Source organism: Astatotilapia calliptera, chromosome 15 (assembly GCF_964374335.1).
Source record: "Astatotilapia calliptera chromosome 15, fAstCal68.1, whole genome shotgun sequence".
Classification (NCBI taxonomy): domain Eukaryota; kingdom Metazoa; phylum Chordata; class Actinopteri; order Cichliformes; family Cichlidae; genus Astatotilapia; species Astatotilapia calliptera.
Genome location: NC_137436.1, coordinates 34920499 through 34940705, shown reverse-complemented (window position 1 = coordinate 34940705; position 20207 = coordinate 34920499). Strand labels below are relative to the sequence as shown.

The window sequence follows — 20207 nt, the reverse complement described above, 5'->3', positions numbered from 1 at the left end:
ATAGCTGGCAGAATATCAGAGCCCTAATGACTATTTAATAAGTGCTTCATTAAATGCAGGCGTGGTAGAAAGGTTAAACCGCTTAAAGACGCTGAAAAGTGATTCCAGACCTTTGCATCGGTGCACTCCACTGAGTTGATGGTCCAGGATTGCCACATAAAATTGGACCGAAACCACACATGGCTAACCCAATGGAAGCTGGGTGACGGCCGACGATTACCCGTCACTATTTTTGTCAAACTGTGGGGTTTGGCCAAGGAGTAAGGTGATCATCTTTCTCTGCAAACATCAGTTAGACTGGAAGCGACGCCACACTTAAGGTAGAAGTGCAACAAGTTGCAACTTCTGTCTGCTATCAGGCAAAGTGAGCATAACAAGATCGAGTGTTACGCTTTTTACCCAGTGCAATCATGCATAAAAATATTGCGCACATTTCTCCGTTCGCTTAAGTAAACCCAGCATCAACAGCTCTCATTTTACACTACTTTGCGACCCAGCCTTGCAAAAGATCGCACGTTGCACGTTAGTTGAACTCCCCACTCTTGTACAGCACAGCATGTAATGATTAACTATAAGAGCGGCGGCACCTTCTTATACATCCTCCAATCTTGCTACCATAAAGTGAACACCCAAGGCGTCTTCTGATGCTGGTATTTGTGGTGACGCACAGCAGATAGCAGACAGGCTTCTTTCAATCTAGGCTGATAAGACTTAGAAAAAGTCTGCGCAACAATCATGCATGACTTACAAACGGCGCTATATCCCAAATCAAGTGGTTGATCTAAAATGATTGAAAAATGACGCAAATAGATCCTCGCAATAAATGCGACATAGGTCAGAATCAAGTCATGACCGACGTAATTTGTAAGAATAGTAATTACATGAAAGAAACGCTGCTGATAAAATTAAGACTGTAAATTAGTCAGATGTCAATAAATGGCACGGTGACTTTTTCTCTCTCCAAAGCCTCCCCTTCTTCTTCTCACCATTGTCAATTCTAATAAAGTGACAAGACAAATCTCATTTTTCTGTCAAACAGAGTGAGTCATACAGTTTCAGGCACAAGCTTTGTGATTCTGCTCAGATGAGGAGAGCAGGACGCAGGAGGATTAGCAGTGTGGCAGGCTGCCATCTAATGGATGCAGAGAGAACGGTCTCCCTCGGGTGGCTGTGCCTCCAGTCGTACAGCCCCCTAACTTTAGGGTCCGTGATTCAGGAGTCCTTAGGCAAGACGCTGAACTCCAAGCTGCTCTGGATGACTCCAGGTGGCACGGATCATTCTGCATTTTCTTCCTTGTTTATCTTTGTTTCTCAAACTGATGACACTGCAGGATTTCAAAAGTTTCCCATGGCAAAAAAACGGGTCTGACAGAACAAGAAGAAAACTGCAGAATTATGTAACCCGTTTGTGTGAATGAAAGCTCTGGGACAGAGAAAAACTCTCTCACATGTCACACTGGGGAGACCTTATCACTCCTGTTAATGGGTTGATGGAGGGAGGCTGAGAGAATCACTGCTGACCCACCAAAAACTCACCCCATCTCAAACATTCTCACAGAAATGGGGAAAAATGGAAGCGCACACGCCTTTATTATTAAAAATCGGTTTTGTAAAGGTAGAGCATTTGTTTTAGGGAGTTTAAAAGGGAAACATAAAACATACTCCAGTAGAGTTAAACCCGGGAAACATGAGTTTCTCTAAAAACTCAGATATTTAGAAAAGTAATTTCTGATCTGTCATTCCTAATCGGTAACAGCTGTATGTATCTGTATGAGCATTTTCTATAACAATAACCCCAGTCTGTTTCAGGAATGTAATTATATTAGTACTTACAGGAAGGCAAATGCTGCAAAGTGGTAAACAAAGTACAAGCAATACAGCAGAGAAATAACAAATCACCCACATTTGCAAGATCCAATTAGAAGCTTAAGGCAAAGACAAGTGTGCATGCTGAGACATGAAGATGTCGAGACCGCTTTCCTTGTAACTCGTGGCTTGGAAACTATGCGTTTGTTTGTGAGAAAACAAGTCAGAAAGAAAAGGGAGATAACGACAAGGTGATGATCAGGCGAGATAGTATTTCAGCTGTTGCTGTCAGTTTTTTGGGTGAAAGCAAGAGAGACAGAAAGAAGGAAAGGAAGATCTGTGTGAAAATGAGGAAGACGCTCTGAGTGTCTGTGCGGGGGTCACACAGAGAGAGTGAAGGAAGCAGATATGGAGGAAGGAAGGAGATAGAAGTAGAAGGAGGGAACATTCCTTGTGGCTTTGCTGGGGAAGATGAATTATTCAGAAAGTTTAACGCACACAGTTGAAACTACCCCTCGAACTGCTTAATAAATCCTGCCGTTCAAAGTATTATTGACATGTAATAGAGCAGAACTATACCACTACAACAGAATCTTGTCATGATTACAAGGAAGAACATCCATGGAAACATTTATGGAGTAGACGGTTTTTTATGTTTGATTTTGTTTGTTTGCTTTTTTTTACACAATGACTATTATTAGAAGTAGGTGAGTGTGTTATATATGATCAGATATGACGTTACTTTCTTTATGATCGCTCTGAAATCAATGCTGAGTATCTGGGCAGGGTTCTGATCGCCACCGCAAGAGTGTGAAAAGGAAACTGGTGCTCTTCTAAATGTCCTCTCTCATGAGAAAACTGTCAGCGCTGAAGTCTTTAACGTCGGGTTACTCCGTTAAAAAGCTGTTTAGGAGTTACCCATCTGAGCGCATCTGAGGTGCAGGTTACAGTTAGTCTGGAAGTTAAAGTCTTATTTCACACTCACCGCAGCGACCCGCCGTCTTGTCTCGTCTGCCTTTACAGTGAAGTACTGCTCGAACTTGCTCAGGTAACACTACTGCATTTATCCATTTTTATTGCTGCAAATTAGTCACTTACTTTTAGACTTCAAACTCTGCTGCATGCAGAGGTCCGTGCCCTTCCGTCACTGCGACGTCAGCCAGCGGATCACATGGCAGGAAGCGAAGCCGCGAGACGTAAACAAGCTCACTACGCCGGCCACGAGGTCTGTGGCAGGCCAGCTTCACGCCCGGTGCAGCTGAGTGCACCTGGCTGCTGAAGCGCCTTTGTACCTTTTTACTATTCGATTGATCTGGCACGTACACCTGATTCCGTTTGTTTTGTTTATCTGTCATTTATTTAGGTCACTTAAACTTATCGGCGGTGATATTGTTCTGTTTTTTCCTCCACGTTTTTGGTTAAAATTACGTTTTATGGACTGTCAGTCTGCGCTCACCTTGCTAGTACTGGATAAGACTATCTTTTGCATTAACACGTGTTCATAATTCACTTAATACGTGGCATAGATTTATTTAGATTTATGAATATTTAATAATGTGATGGAGTCATTCCTGTGAGATTTTTGGTCCGTATTGACACGAGAGCGTCACACACGGTTGCTGCAGAACTGTCGGCTGCACGATCGAACCCTGTAGATGACTGCGTGGGAAAATCCCTGCAGATCAGCAGTTTCTGAAATACTGGGACCAGCCCATCTGACACCACCAACCATGTTCAAAGTCACTTAAATCACTTCTTTTTTTTTTTTTTTTTTTACCTCATTCTTATGCTTAGTTTGAACTTCTGCAGGTTGTCATGAGCATGTACACATGCTTAAATGTTGCTGCCATGTGATTGGCTAAATAGATATTTGTGGGGTACCTTACAAAGTGGCCAGTGAGTGTATGCTACAGACCATCAGCCATCGTTGTGAATTTGTCTATGTTTGAGTCCGGTATTGAAAAAAAGTGGAAGATTTTACAAGAAAAAGAACAAAGTTTTAAATACTTGTTTGCGTTAAGACTACTAAGTTTGTTTTGCGTTCCTTTTGAGTAATGATTGTGCCCGTTCTCAGAATATTAGAGGAAATTTATTTTCACAAAGTAACTTCATCAGCAGATTTGGATCATTATAACAAAAGATCAAAGTTTAAGAGATGCTCAAATAGTTCTTTCCCTGATATGCCATCTGACCTGATTGCAGTGCTTCTTTCCCTGTACTTATCTCAGCATTAACAATAAAACAAGAGCAGTGCAGTGGTATCTGAGGAATTTTACGAGATCGATCTTTTAGCCAGTCCTAATTTGCCCTGTTTGTTTCCTTGCACGAGTTGCACACATAGTCTTTTTTCACTGAGTGTGTCTTTCTCTCTGGAATTTAAACCTCTCTTTTACTTTCCACTGTCAGCTTGTGCAACTCTTTAGATCCAAAAAAGTTCAGTTACACTCATAAAAGGTCTTGTGCTTTAACCAAACAAGGCTTTCATGTTAATGCCTCACATCTGAGATTCCCACAGCTTGTTTTTGTGTCTCTCTTAAAGGGTTAAAGGGTTTCCTCACAAAATATGAATCATTTACAGTTCTAATACAAACAAAACCGCTTGAGTGGTCACACTTTCATGTAGCCCATTTATATTTTCATTGGCAGGATGTCTTGGTAATGAGGTCCCAGTCACATTCTTATCCAGACGCTCATTTGGTTTAGCCTCAATCGCCAGTCCTCTTAAATAGTCATGGCCTTTTTGGGTAATCCTCACCTTCGAGCCCTGGAGATGTTTCTCTTTATCTTTGGAGTGTGAGTCATGTGTCTGAGGAGCTCTGGCATGTTGGTACATAGCTGAAGACGTAGGTTAAAGGAAGTTGCTGGTGGGGTTTTCCAGATAACTGGCTGGGTAAAAGGTTTACGTAATCTTAACCTGAGGTAGCAACAAGGGACACATTACAGGAAAGTGAAAAACACCACATCAAGGTTTTTATTTTCATTAAAACATCACAATTATGTAGTTGGTACACAGCATGTCATCGTCCCGATTTACAAAACACTGACTTATTAAATCATTTTGTTGAAATGGCAGGAAAGCATTCAAGTCACTGCAAAATTGAGTGTAGGATAGCAGATTTGCCACACAGACTCAGTGTGACAGCATTTCATGAAAAAAGTTACTTTGAGCCACAATTAAAATGTCTAGAAATATGACTTTTATCATTTTTGTGCAGGCTAGCTCAGGGATATTAATTATTAAGGCATTTAAAGCAGAAAGGATCCAATTCTATATTTGAATCTGTTTATAAGCATAAGCAAATCTGTTTACATTCATCAAGATTAGCAAGACAAAGTAGAATTGCACGTGTTTTTGTTGGAAATGAGTCCCGAGATTTTCCTGAACCTGGAAACATTTCTGATGTGACTAATGTGAATGGCCTGATATTAATTTTAGAGTGAACATAGAAATAATTAGCGGTACCTGTTTTAGTGCATACAAATACACAAGTATTTTTTCTATCAGTAATAAGAACATGAGCCTATTGTTTAGTGTTTTAACCATAAAGATTCTGTCAGTGGCCCCACAGTTTTTCTGATATTTCCAGTGCATAACACATTTATTAGACTACCTGCTATTAGAAAAACAAAAGAAAAATATTTTTGAACTGTGCCAAAAAGCTCATTTAAAACAAGTTTAAAACACTGAGGATGTCTGTAGGAAGTCAGAAATTAATCAAGCATGACGTTCAAGCAGTAATTGTTCTGTTCAAGAATGCAAGTAAGTAGGTTTTAATCAAAGTTAATTTAATCATAAACTAATGATGCCTTTACTCTTTTTATTCTATTTTTATAACAACAATATTTATATTTTAGCATTAAAAATATGATCTTAATTTAAGAGCACACTGGTGGTTTAACTATTACAGAATCATTAAAAAATGATTTTGGTAAGTACCAGAATTGTTAATTTATAACAGCTATGGCATAAACCTTACACTGGCCGGTGGTCTAAAACATGTGCTCAGCACTGTGACTTTTTGCGTCTGAGCTTTGCTTGCACAGAAGACCTCAGACCCCACAATTCATACATCATATATGCCACTCCAGATAAGATCACATTTGTACACTTGTACATTCCAGTTATGACTTTGTTAAAGCGTTATGTAAAATCGAAATCTGCACTCTTATTAAATCACCAGTGTAAATCTGAGTTGTAGTGCTTACAAGATTATACATGTCACCAGTTTAGCAAGCGTTATGTATGAAGGTTTACCTTTCAGGCTGATTTTCAGATTTTACTATGGAGGAAGCGACAGTTGTAGTTAGCTGATTACACTTAATTAAAACCAAAATGAATGAGGCCAAAATATTTCACTGGCATTGAATAAAGTGCTACGTAAAGCCGAGCCTGATGATGTCAGAGTCGTTCGGCAGGTTGGACCCGTCCCGGGCCTTCGGCGTCCACAAGGGCATTCTGTCATTTCGAGTAGTGGGCGAACGGAGACTCCTCATTCACTTTGCCCTGAGAGTTCACAGAAAACAAACAACCCATTCATAGTTAACCAGCAGTCAGCGTGGTGATAAAGTGTCTGCACTGAATGTCCAGTACCTGCTTTACCATCTGAACTAAAGTGGTTCTTTTACAGTACAATGTGTTCTGTTGTTTTTCTTTTATCCGATTACAGTGATAGGCATTCTTTTCCCCGTTCAGATTAACAATAGGTGAAGTCTTTGCGGTCCCGCTTTAGGCATATTAATGTAATTAACGTTAAGGACTGACAATCAGCTGACGGAGACAAGCCTCTGAAAAAACCGTCTTTTTACCCGTTTTAAATGTTAAATTAGTGAATGTGAGAAGGGATTACCATGTGAAGATGAGGTTGAGAAACTCCTGGGAAGGGAAGCTTAAATGTTTCATACTTATCTTATTCTCTTTTCTCATAATGTCAGGAATAATCAAAAGGAAATTGCTAAGAATGTGTGAAGAAAAAAAGCGTCATGGATGTGGTCATACATGGACATTATCTAGATCATATTATCCGATTTCTACAGGGGATTGTTTGTCATTTATTAACCCTGCAAGTTATCATTAAGTCCCGACCTGCTCATATTGGAGGATCAGTTGTTTTTCAGCTCATGTTGTCGGATATGTAGCTCGTACGGTATAAAGTACACTCCAGCACAATGCCCAGTCATGCAGCAATAAAGATTTACACTCGTAGAACACCTTATAAAGAACACTGGTCCGTACAGCGCTGCAGGTCTTGTTTTGCAGCGGTTACCAGAATAGCAGTATTTTATTCTATTTCACACATATTGGCAGCCTCATTGTGGGTCATCTGAAAAGTCTTTGTGATATTGTCTCTGCACACTAGATACATACATGAACTTGTAAGTGCTCCGTAAGTGTGAGAGAGAAGGTTTGCTTTTCAGAAATCCCATTCTTGATTAGACCCTTGCTGCTGAGATTGAGATATGCCAACAGTTTAAAACTATCTGGCGACGCGCTGATGCGGCTCTAATGATAAGCTTCTCTTGAGAAATAGTCACCACACTTTTCACACACAGACAATCCACTCACACTTCCTGTTCGTGTAAATGAGAAACCACTGTCCTCATTACTAAGGAGACAGGAACAAGAAGAAGACGACATTTAATGCTGGGAAACTTTTACGTGTTACTCATGGTGGGGGGCTGACACTTAACATCCCCGTGAAGCAAAATCCTGGAACGTGTTGGCCTTGCTCCAAATCCATGTTACGGGCAAATCCATGTTTTCTACGTGTTAACCAGCACCTGCCTCCCCCTGCTGGGATGAGTAACCTACAGCAGGCAGAGCCTCATACTAAAACTCATGAATTATATTCTTGAAACAATATTCAAGAAGTTTGTCATTTTGTGTGTTTCAGTGCTGATTTTTAAGATGTATACCAGACCTACAGTAAGATTAAGATTAGGATTCACCCTCTGGAACTGTGAATATCTGTCACGTTTTCTATCTCACCATCGGCATATCTTCGAGCCTCTCAAAATTGGATCTCGGCGATCGGATACATTTCACTGTGAGTACCACGAGAACGAGGGCGAGGACGATACAGAAGATGCAAATGATAGCGACTAGGCCGGGGTTTGACGCCAGGTCATCTTTTTCCCAGTCGGGTGAAAAACCTGAGGGGGAGACAAACAGAGAAACGATGAGATAAACAAATGCAATATTTGCTGGACACAGCTGAAATTATACTAATGTAAGAAGAAATCATATTTGCTTTGCACAAGTCACACCATTGGTTTTATGCCTCATTTATTAATTGACTTAAACAAACAACTGCCCAGGGGAATTTATTTGTCATGACAAATAAATTCCCCTGGGCAGTTGTTTGTCACTTATGGATATAGTTGTTTTTCTCATCACAATGCTTATCCAGTTTATCACAAGCCAGTATTCTTTGTGTTATTGTTCTTTTCAATAGATGCAGCCTTCCAAAAACTTATGATCATGATAACAGAGCTGATCAGAGAAGTCAGGGACCTCCGTGAGAAGTTCAGAGCCTTCCGTTAATCCTGCAGCACTGACCCTGTTCATGCTAGGGTATTGCCTCTGGATTAGCCATTTAACAACATAGACGAAATGAACTGCAATGACCGGAGGCAAATAAAGCAATGGTAAGTTCTTAAAGTTTGCTGATTTCTGCCTTGTGACTTTCATATTAATCAGCCTGGTAGTTTAGATGCTTTCTCCCTGCTGAAGACAATAGACAATAGGTTATTCATATTTAAGCTCTAATTTGGCTTTTTTTTCTTCTTCTTTTTGTGTTTGTTTGTGTCCTAGATGGTCTGACTCAGCGGGTGGGGGTAAACGCTGTTTCTGAGTTTGCCTTCGCCCAAGCAGTGCAGAAATGTCTCCGCTACCCTTCAGAAAACATGGGTGGTGCAGGATGCCTGATATCCAGTTTGATCCCAGAGTAAACTAAAAAAAATAAGTGACCTGTATCCAATACATGTAACAAAGAAACTTTTTCAAAAATATAATAAATTACTTTGTAATTGATACAGAGATGTCTGTCATTTTTATTACATAATGCCAGATGCTTCATTTTATAGGGATATTATTATGGACATGACAAATTGTAAGACAATGTCCAGTATTTTATGGGTTTCCTATTTGGGGATCATATACAATTGTCTTTTTTGCAGGTTTAAGTATTGCTGGTAATTTGCAGCGGTTTTTTATTAATACAAATACCTTTTAAGTACTGATTTTTAATCATGACTTTATTGTTTCAATAGTAACCAAGGGTGCAAAAGTGATGGAAAATCAACATCAGAGTTCAACAGTGATTCAATATCAGAATCTGAGATTGTTTCAACATTAACAGTGTTTGAAAATTTGACGTTGAATCAATGTCAGCGTTCAACATTGATTCAATATCAAAACATGACGTTGTTTCAATATTAGAAAAGGGTGCAAAAGTGACATTGGGTCAACGTCAGATTTCAACGTTGATTCAATAGAAGCACCTGATATTGAAACAATGTTTAGTCAATGTCTCCTTGCTATCTGGGTCTTGTCATCAAAATTTCATTGAAACCTGAGAAGAAATCCACCATAACATGCAAATGAATTTAATCTGTGCACGCAAAAGCATTTTGTTTGTTTTAGGTCATAAAGTATGGCACTGCTATGTATAAATTTGTCCATCTGTATTGTTTCTCACTGTCCTTGAACCCCCAAAAGTGCATTAATTTCTTTTAAAATGGCAAAAAAAGAGCGGACTGGATGTTTTTTGACCTGTGTCGGTTGTGTTCACAGTGGTGGTTGCAGTGATGTTTGGTGATGCTGATGCAGATGGGAGCGTTGTTTCAGTTGGCAAAGCTGTCTCATTTGATGTCTGGTTGTTTGCTGTGGTTTGAGGAGGTGGGCTGGGGGTGGTGTCGTCTGTCTGCTGCGTTTTTGGTGAAGCCGAAGTGATGATGGTCGTGGACTGCACTGTCGTTTCAGCTGTAGTTGGATGTGTTGTCGTTTCAGCTGTAGTTGGATGTGTTGTCGTTTCAGCTGTAGTTGGATGTGTTGTCGTTTCAGCTGTGGTTGGATGTGTTGTTCTTTCAGTGGTAGTCTGGAGTATTGTTGTTTGTGAGTATGGTTTGTTAGTGGTTGTTTGTGCAGTGGATGAGCTGGAGGAAGTGGTGGTTTCTGCAGAGCAGCAAACAGCACATAAATATAAGATGCTGCATTCACACCTTATTGAGATAATGATCAAGTGGTTTGTTGGCATCTTAAAGGTGCCAACAAACCACAAAGAAAGTTTTATTTACATTTTTCCATACTTGCACTGGATGTTTTTAATGCATGAGAGCACTAATGCAGACAAGCATGGCTTAATGCTGTGCACTAACCCTAGCCCTTCCTATTGACAGAGCATGGTGTTGTTGTAATCATCAAAAAGTTCTGACACAAAATAATTGCTTTGTATGATTTTTTTCTATAACCAACTTTTAGATCATTGAATATCCCAGAGTTTGAATAGCAAAATACATATCTGATGTCTGACACAGACTAACAGAACGTTGCTGGTACTTAAATTTTTGGTAAACTCTATAATAAGGATATATTTCAGCTGCATTTTACTCAAAATTATTGCTGAAAAATCGTTTTATTGAGTGCAAAATATAGTACAAAAATAAATCCCAGGTGATTCTGAAGTGGTCATGTAGGCTCTTATTTCACATTTGATTCGTTTTAATCAAGTAACCCTACCTTAACCTAAATATAAGCTTTATTATCACAGATTAGAAATTTTGAATGCTACACCTTTAAATTCACTATTCTGGAGTTTTGCCACTATTACTTAAGTCACATGTAATTAACATGATAGTAATGATGCATTACGCAAAGCTCACTTTCATCATGGAACTCTGTAAGTTTCATCTTCTAGTCACCGCCCACACCCACTCACACCACGTTTATCATAAAATCATGTTAAGGAAGCTACGTATGTTAGATTCACATCCCTGAGACAATAACAATCTATATGTGCATCATCTTTGTGGCTTCGGACTGTTTATGAAGACGGTTTTAGATTTCTTTACGGAGCCGTGTGGGATTGAAGTTTGGCAGGTGTTTGAGTGTAGGCACTTTAGGGTTCAGGTTGGGGTCCTCATCAACACTGTAGCTGCTCTACCTGTTACTGTTTTACCCCTAAAATCCGCTTTGCTTTGTGTACAAAGAAAACACACCGGAAAACCTTCAAACTATGACGAAGCTGAGATTTTAAGTGGTAAATACATGAGCGTTTAGGAGCTTTAAATCACATAACTGTACTTGTACAGTTATGTGATGTGGGCAATTGTGGGCAAAGATCCAGAGGAGCTTAAGGTAAGAATGCTGTGACAACTTTCTGAGGCAAGAAACGACTTTAAACTTGACAAAAGAACAAAAACAAAGTAAATTTCAGAAAACTACGACATGCTGCAAGTGTCTAAAAGCAGATTGTGTTGGCGCATAGCAGTGGGTCAGGTAATATTAAAGCAATTGCAACGTGTGTTCAGTAAAGTGTTTGCCACAGGAGGCTCGACTTCAGCTCACTATCACTGATTAAATATTAGCCCCAGTCTACACCCAGGTGTGAACTTCCCCTTATGTTTTACAGATACACGCTTTACTTATGATATGAATTTTGTAGTAATGAACAGCAACAGAATGAATACAAATGTGTCTGTGACAACACACGGTTGCTTCTTATTACACTTAAAACAAGAGCCAGTGCCGCGCTGCCACAGGCAAACCGGCCGACTGTCTCTCACTGCACGAAGCTTCCTGTTTGCATAAATTTGCACTTCTACAAGACTTCAGCCTAACGTTCAGACATATAGAACACAAAATTTTGAGAAGTGAAAACTTGTTGAAAAATGCTGACTTACCACTGATGACTGTCGCTGTTAACAGGGACACCAGCAGAGTGAGGTGCATCGTTGCGGGCATGTTGAGAGGGGAAGTGGCTGGCAGTCATATCAGTGACATTCACAGACAAACGCACATGCACACACATGCGGTAACTACATCCTTGACAGCAGGATGTGCTCCAAACACGGGCTGTTGCATATCAAGCATTAAACCCTTCACACTATCAGTCAATATTTAAACAAGGTTGTGTGTGTTTGCTTTTGCTTCTATTCCTGCTGTAGGCAGCTGCAGATTAGTTTTTACTTCTAAAATAGATTTTAAACATGAAAGTTGTCTCATGCTGCCAGCTGCAATGACCTATGCTATCCCAGGTCTTTTACTCTGCACTGTGCAGGCTGCTTATGCTGCAGCACAGAGCTGGACACTTTATTTTTGATGAAACAAGAAAATCATTTTGTCCACTGCACGTTTGACACTTTTGTTGAATCAGGTGCAGTGGAGCTTATTTCTGCCTCGCATGTTATTCTTTTTAAGTTGAGTCTTCAACTTTACTTTCTTTCATTTTTATGCTGTTTTAAGGTTTTTGATATTGTGTACATCACTGAAACTTTATACATACAGACCAGTCGTTGTGTAAATTTGACTTCTTGGCATCCATCCTTCCCCTGAGACCATTTCTGATGAGGCCTCAGTGAACAGTAGTGAACAGTAGCTGAAGGGTCAGGTGTGTCTCTCAGGTCACGTTTCGGGTCTTTTCTGGATGTTTTCATTTTTCAAAACGACGTGACTTTCAGACATCGTTCATCTACTGTAGATATTCAGTTGTCTCTTTGTTTTTCTTAGGTCACACTGCCATCCAGAGGTTCCCAGCTTAGAGCTCTTTAGGAACCTCCATGCTGGCACAACACAACACGCGGTGTTATCGTTGGCATATTTCAGACTCGGCCAAATAAATGGGAACAAATTATGCATTGTTGTGATGGGCTGCTAGCAACAACATGCCCTGCTAATGTTTCCTCTGAAAATGGTACAGAACAAGGACTGGAGTGAAAATGAGTAAAAAGGCAGTCAATGTCCAAAGGAAACAACTGAAAGAGATCTAGGGAACTATTGCTTAAAGCCACTTTAAAAATCCAAGAAAGTCTGGTTATTGTGAAGGAGAATATTTGAAAATGAGGGGTGGCTCAAGAATTTTGCACAGTATTAAAGAATACATTTATATAAATGTCATTCATATGAGAATAACTGTAACATTGTCCCTAATATCTCCTGTTAAAACACTAACACAGTGATGGTAATAGCCTCCTCCATTATAAGGAGGGCAAATATAACCATATTTACTTTTGGGTTATAAAAATAAGGGGGGGGGGGCGCTTTATCCCATTTAATTCTCAATTGCTTCAATATTGATAACATGTTGTAACATAATGTGTCCAAACTAAAGTATATGGATAATTAGGATAGAACCACAAAAGTGCCAAAAGAAAGGTTTTTTTTTAATTTGATTTGAATTTATGTGAAAATAAATTCTTCAGCATTCAGAAATCTTAGCAGACTTCTGATACATGGCTTCTCAGTTCTTTTACACAGGTAGTACACCAATGATGCATTTTATGTGGAGAACTCTGGGAAAATATTTCATATAATAAATACATTATACGAACGCAGCAGCAGCACCGAAGATGGTGTCGCTCCCCACCCTCACAGTGTTTATGCTAACACCATTTATACTGGTTTTTCTCCCCCCATCATCACATAAACTAAATCATCACTGGACCAGCCAAAGCTAAAAAATAAAAATCATCAATAAATTAAACTGGTAGAAATATACAGTCAGTTTTACAGTAACTAGTGAAAAACTACTGCACAGTTAAAAATTACTTATTTTCAACGGTTATTCTATGTGATATGACAAAATACAAATAGATCCATAATCATGCTTCATTTGACCTCAGAGGGTCAAGTTAAATGGAGTGATTGACATTAAAACAAACGCAGCACTGGATGATATATTAAGGCAATGTTCAAAGACGCGGTTTGCTGCTGAAGCAGTTATGTAGTAGAGCTCTCTCACATCAATATTGATTGGTTGTTTTTTTTTTTTTTAATAAAGCATATTAAAAAAAATAAAGTAAAAGCATTACTAGAATCAGATTTAAAATTTGGGTCCAATGACTTTTGGGACTTTTTAAACCTTCCCCTTAACAGCCGCTCAATTCACTCTGACAGTAAATGCTGTACCTGAGGGCAGTGAAACAGCTTCTCATCCATGCGCACATCATTCACACATAAACAGACACATTTAAACTCTTTGGGAGTTAAGAAGAAGTGTACCAGCACTTTAACTTCAAACTTCCCAGAGACGCATCGGTTTAAATCTGAGTGACCAACACAGGAACACACACTGTTGCATGAACACAACAGTCCGACAGCAGTTCCAAAGGGAGGAAGAGTATAAATGCATAAAAACAGCAACACGTATCATCTCTACTGAGCTTCTTTAAGCCTTCTCCTCCAACGGTTTGGACTGTGGCAGCACTTCCTTCTGTACATCCGCAACGTTGCTGTCTAATGCCAGCTCAGCATGGGGGTCGTCTTTCTGTCAAGACAATACAAATCAGTGGATGCATTGACATGATCAACATCACTTCACTTTTGTACATAAGTGATTAGAAAAGTCAGAGATGCAATGAACCTCATGGGCAGCGCTGGTGAGTAAGAGTCCCAATATACCATATTAATCCTTTTGAGCTCATACTGAGCCTTTGTAGAGCCCCTCAGTTCACCCACTGTCAGCCTCCTGCTTAAAGCAGCTTTCCTCCGACTGGCTGCCTGTATACTGGAACCTATGGTTCAGCAGGGATGGCCTGTCTATCTGCAGGGAGCTCTGCTGTATGATGGAGGCAGCATACAAAGTATGTGGTGCAACCCATCTGTAGATCATTCCCTCTTGTGCTGTTGTTGGTCAACCAGCCGTGGAGAGAGAGTTCATTTGACATTCAAAGAGCTGAAGTGAAACTGTTACAAACAATGAATAGTGTCCACTGTAGCTGCCTGCGCTTTCCATGCTGCTTTTCTTAATCTTTGAAATTTTCTTCATACACAGCAAAATCTCCAGTGTTAAATTAACACTGGAGAGTGTCTATATGGGTCCACACCTCTGAGTGTTAAATACAACACCGTTGAGTGTTAAATTAACACTTTTGACAGTGTTATATGTTTGGAAAATAACTCAAAATGTTAGAAATATTCCAGTGTTAGAAAATCAGCACTGCTCAGTGTTAGCCATTGTTAATCTTCAGAACTGACTAGGTTACTTTTAAACATATAACACTGTCAAAAGTGTTAATTTAACACTCAACAGTGTTGTATTTAACACTCAGAGGTGTGGACCCATATAGACACTCTCCAGTGTTAATTTAACACTGGAGATTTTGCTGTGTAGTTCTTCCATTTCTGGTGAACTCCACTGTCACACTCTTCCCTATTTCCGCCCACTTGTCAGTCAATCAGCATAGAGCAGAAACATACCATCTGCTTCCAGTGACACACAGTTTCAGCTCCATTCGCCATCCCAGAGGAAATGTGTATGCAGACAGAACACACACAGCTGGGAGGAGCTGCACACAGCACCGTACAGCTGTTAATTGGTAAAATAAGAGGTAACAAAACCAAAAACTTCCTGTGTGGTTGACTTACTCTGTGTTTGAGGTAAGAGAGGTAGGTGTCCCACCCTAAGGTGACAAAGTTGATGTACACGACGCGGAACTTGGGCGAGAGAAAGTAGAAGTTGATCATCTGAGCAGCGGGCCAAACACAGCAGTCTACCTGTCAGCAAGAACAACACACATAAGATAAACAAGCAGGTACTAATTACTCAGAGAAACAGACAAGAGGGGGGAAGTGTGCTCCGTCTGCTCAGCAGGTTACCAGCTGAGACTGGGAGGTTTTATCTGCTCTGCTGGGTTGGTTTTTTTTTTTTTTTTAACCTTCTGAGTAACAACAACAACCTCAAGATTTAAGACAGAAGAGCACAGAGCTAAATTACTACATGTAACTTATAGTCGTAACTCGTAAAGTTCCTCTGTTTGCCGTGTAGAGCACAGTTATATTTTATATTACTTAATGTTCAGCTACAGTTTAAACGCTAAATTCTCATCTTCTGTTAAAGACAAAGAAGAATTTCAGTTGGGATGAATGAAGAACAATTAATGTTCAACCTCCAGGTTTACTTACCTTGTAAAATTCCCAGAACTTGCCTCTAAACTCTGCCCATCCTTCGGATAAACTGCGCCCCTCCATGAGATCCATACCTGTGATAAACAGTTTTCTGTCAGACATGCGTCAACGCCACACTTTATTAAAACCACCCTCAGATAAGCGCTCTTATAAACATGAACTGCTAAATTTGAGCCTACTCGAAACAGATACCCTTTGAACCCCATATATGTCTTATACGCGGGGGTTTTCCTTACCCACATCTTTATGCGCAACCTTTGCCTCTGTACATGATCTCTCAAGTGTGCGCGTCACTGACAAACTGTTCATGTGCTCACACCCTGAACAACGTGTGAGAAGCAGGACTTAGTACCAGTAAAATCCTTCTCACCTAAAAAATACCACACGCCCAGGGTCGGGGAAGCAACCAGCTGGTCCACCACAACCTTCTTGACCAAGGTTTTGAGAGCTTTGCCCGCGTACACTCTGTCCAGCCAGATGTACCAGTAGTGCAGGAGAGGACCCATGGAGCAGCCCACGGCAAACATGCGAGCTTTGAAGCCAAACAGAGAACAGCCGTGCATGAAATAAATCATGATAGCCCAACATGAGATTATTACAAAATAGTAGGAGTTCCTTTTTATTTTGTAAGAATTGTTTTTTAAAAAGTGTTTAAGCATAATCCTGTTGGCAGAATCTTTACTGCTGACAACTACATTTGTTTTTGCATATGTTCTTTGGCATGCTCTCCTCTGTATCCCCAAATCAAATGATAATTCTAACAACAATGCAGATGCTTTTGTCCAAAATTACTTGAGTTCATTATATTTTTATTTTAGAAACTGTACAGATCTGGAGCTCTCCTGCATATCAGCCAAAATAAGAAAATGGTGTATGACATTAAATGCATAAAACTCTGTGTCACCTGTTCGGCTCCAGTCTCTGATTTTGCCAGGATCCCTGTGTTTCTCCCGAGTCTGCTGTAGGATGTCTCCCAGAGACAGCATCACCCCTCCACTCATGATATTGGTGACCAGCAGGTAGCGGCCTTGGAAGAACGGCCTCCAGGAGAACCGTATCCGGACCAGAAACTCTTTACCCGCACGGGGAAGCATGATGTTCAGACAGGAGAAAGTACAGTCATCTGTGGAGAAGAAGGAAAAAGACAAACATTTAGGGTTCATGCACGGAAAGCCAGCGGATAGGTAGATTCATTGTACTAAACAAATTGTAATAAAAGGAGTAAAACAAATGACACAACTTGATCTTCCAACACAGGGAGAGAGGAAATATAATGCTAGCTGACACGTGGAGGCATGTTTGTTCACCTGTGAGTGTAAATGCACGTGCCTGTGTAAATTACCAGTCAAATACTAAAATATCGTGAGATTTAGCGAGAACACTACTTGGTCCCTATTATTTGTTGATTTTGCGCCGCACTGTTTTCTCACTTAAAACCTAAAAGCAATTTTATGTGCACAACGTATATTATATATACACAAACTGCGAACCTCTGTGAGAAGAATACCACATATGTAGTTTAAACACCACTACAGACTTTATTAATCTCCGAAAGTGCTGAAAAAGCTGTAAAGCTCCGAGTTCAAAGTTCAACTATCCAGCTGCTGCTCGTTAGCTAGTTTCTGGTCTAACAGCTCAGAGACGAACACTTTATGTTTTCTGTTTAAAACAATCCAGTCCCGGTCGGCACTGACGTTTACATGAAATTTTACATTCGGTTTTACAATGATACCAGTGAACGCGACATGCAACAGAGAGACAGATGAGGCGAACCTGAGCCGGTATGTGCGTTTCCGCGTAGATGATGCGTTTCCCTGACTTAACAACGCAACATTAATAAACACACTAATCCACCAGCAATGAAGAGCGAAACGACGATAAAAACCTTACAGGAAAGAGAAGTTTTTTTCTTGTATCCGCAGACTGCATCCACGACCTGACGTGCTCTTGGACGGGTGAGCAAATGACTGATTAGCGCAGTGATGTGATGGCGACACCTGCTGGTCGGGAGGAACAACGAAAACTCGTTGTACAAAGAACACCCACCCCCCACGTTCTTGGACACCCCACATTTCTTTATATTTTGCTTCCAAGAAGCCAGACTCTCGTGTAATTTTTTTAAAGTGGTTGTGAGTAAACGTTTTCCAGACTTCATGATAGTCTTTAAAAGCTTTTCTTGGATATTGGCCGTGTTTTCACCCATTTTGAGTCTAGTCCTTGTTCCTGACCATTTTGAGAGGGATGCTGTTTGTTTGTTAAGCCAGTTAACACTGACATATAAATCACTGAGGCATAGAAGTTACTAGATTCAGTGGATGAACGAGTGCTGTGTCCACACAAGGAGGAATATTGGGACTTTATGTCAAACCAGTGATTTATGGCCCCCTGTCAAATCATTTATGACTTAGGACAGTAATAAAGGAAGTAATAAAAGTTAATGGCAGTAATATTTTTTATGAATATCATAACATTATGATAGTTCATAATTCGGTAATAATCAATAATCATATGTCCCAAAAATATATTTTGCACAAGTTGAAACATGTGCAATCTTAAATAGAAATACAGTATATCTATCTATCTATCTATCTATCTATCTATCTATCTATCTATCTATCTATCTATCTATCTATCTATCTATCTATCTATCTATCTATACATACATACATACATACATACAAATATACATATACATATATATGTATAGATAGATAGATAGATAGATAGATAGATAGATAGATAGATAGATAGATATACTGTATTTCTATTTAAGATTGCACATGTTTAAAATTCCAAAATAAATCAATTTTCCGTAAAGCAACTGCCCTGACACATGCCTTACAATTTACAGACAACAGTGGAAAAGCCTATACAGAAACAACAGTAGTATTTTATGTTTTTGTTTATTGAAAATGCTTTTAACTTTCCACATATTTTACATCTTGTGAAAAAAATAGTTTAAGCACCACAATAAAAAAAACAAATGTGTTGTTAATATTCACACTTTGCAAAGCCATAGAGAACGGGAACCTTCTGGCCCTTATGTCTGACTCCACTGCTTTAGATAGCTTATATTTTATTATATGGTCTGATAGTGTTAGTAAAACACTTTATCAGCCTCTCCTTTACAACATACTACTGTTGCCCTGGCCGAATAAGCTGTGAAGAGTAAAACGTGTCTCTCAAGCTGCTCCCAGTTCTAAACAGCAGTGAATGGTTCTTGCATCACCTTATTCAAATGTCTGTGAGCCTCCACACAGGACAATGGCCCCATTAAGTAAAGACACAACACCAACAAAGAATTTTATTACACCATTATGCAAACATTTAAATCGCTATAATTCAACACTTGCAGGTGCAAACAGTAGCGATAAAAAACACATTAATATTTCACTCAGTCGTTACCAAGGATAGGACACTGTTTGAGTTCTCCAATTATGTTTATATAAATAAATAAAAATTGTGAAATGAAAGCCATATTTTGATCGCTGATGTAAACTACTTATTACTATTGTATTATTATATTACTATTATATAGACTACATGCTATATATATGATATTACTATTATATAGATTACATACAATAGCAAATAGATAAGTAAAGTGCAGGTTTTTTTATAAAGCATTTTTCACAGACAAGCAGTCAGTTGACAACAAAATACAGTAAAATAAATGAGAACATTCGGTGTTAGGTTTAGATGAGGACGTGTAGCTTGTTGGGAAAAAACTGATTTGATGGTTGTGTCTAAATACAAAAACATGAAAATTACATACAATACATGAAGCATTGAAACTTGACGATTAACCGCATTTTCACTTTGCTGAAAATCGTTTATGCAGTTGTTGCACAGCTGTCACTTAAAAGACGCGTTTGTCCGCTCAGGAACACTTGCAGTGTGTTTGTGGAATTTAATAAGGAAGAAAATAACAGCAACATAAGTGCATTAATACATGCTCATAAAAAGACACTGACCATAACACTGAATCGACTTTACAGCTGACCATGTTTCAGGCAGCAGGTCATCTCTAAACAGAATGTGGATACAAGCTGTTACTCCTCTCCAGCAAACAGGTTTTCCCAGTAAAATGCTGTCACCTGCTGACATAGTAACAGCACAGCAGAAACTGTGGCAGACAGCCGCAAGAATACTAACACGGTGTCTACAACTGTATTTTCTCTTGCCTTGGACACAGATAAAGGGCTGTTGGGACTAAAACACAATTAGGTGACTATGTGGCATGCTATATGTACATATGCCTATTTTCATGACTAAAGGA

The 20207-nt window shown here is 39.5% G+C and overlaps 3 protein-coding genes and 1 long non-coding RNA gene across 7 annotated transcripts in view; 1 reads left to right on the top strand and 3 right to left on the bottom strand.

Moving 5' to 3' along the window:
* The window catches only part of LOC113006858 (3',5'-cyclic-AMP phosphodiesterase 4C-like), a 105006-nt gene extending 102039 nt beyond the window's left edge, over window positions 1–2967 (bottom strand). Inside the window, exon 1 of the mRNA XM_080290198.1 lies at window positions 2792–2967. The gene's annotated coding sequence lies outside the window, so the exon portion shown is untranslated. The remainder of the gene's footprint in view (window positions 1–2791) is intronic.
* Window positions 1820–8836, top strand: LOC145420708 (uncharacterized). Of its 2 annotated transcripts, none has more exons than XR_013902028.1 (2): window positions 1820–2854; window positions 8259–8836. It is a non-coding gene; the product is annotated as an uncharacterized LOC145420708 (long non-coding RNA). The 2 variants fall into 2 exon arrangements; XR_013902029.1 differs by lacking the exon at window positions 1820–2854 and adding an exon at window positions 7911–8033.
* On the bottom strand, window positions 4755–11861 carry cist1 (colon, intestine and stomach enriched 1). Its single transcript, XM_026143086.2, has 4 exons — window positions 11707–11861; window positions 9578–9979; window positions 7793–7956; window positions 4755–6310 (listed from the first exon to the last, which is right to left on the bottom strand). Exons 1-4 carry the CDS (start codon window positions 11765–11767, stop codon window positions 6266–6268), a joined length of 672 nt encoding a protein of 223 aa, XP_025998871.1. The 5' UTR covers window positions 11768–11861; the 3' UTR covers window positions 4755–6265.
* Window positions 11862–13173: 1312 nt separating this feature from the next.
* On the bottom strand, window positions 13174–18146 carry mpv17l2 (MPV17 mitochondrial inner membrane protein like 2). 3 transcript variants are annotated; one of them, XM_026143491.2, is made up of 6 exons: window positions 17819–18146; window positions 16833–17051; window positions 16299–16460; window positions 15926–16002; window positions 15389–15517; window positions 13174–14288 (listed from the first exon to the last, which is right to left on the bottom strand). In XM_026143491.2, the coding sequence occupies exons 1-6, from the start codon at window positions 18129–18131 to the stop codon at window positions 14190–14192; spliced, it is 999 nt and encodes a 332-aa protein (XP_025999276.2). In that variant the 5' UTR covers window positions 18132–18146; the 3' UTR covers window positions 13174–14189. The 3 variants fall into 3 exon arrangements, with proteins under 3 accessions (XP_025999276.2, XP_025999274.1, XP_080145733.1); XM_026143489.2 differs by having other exon boundaries at window positions 17702–17841; XM_080289607.1 differs by lacking the exon at window positions 17819–18146 and adding an exon at window positions 17169–17267.
* Window positions 18147–20207: the final 2061 nt, after the last annotated feature.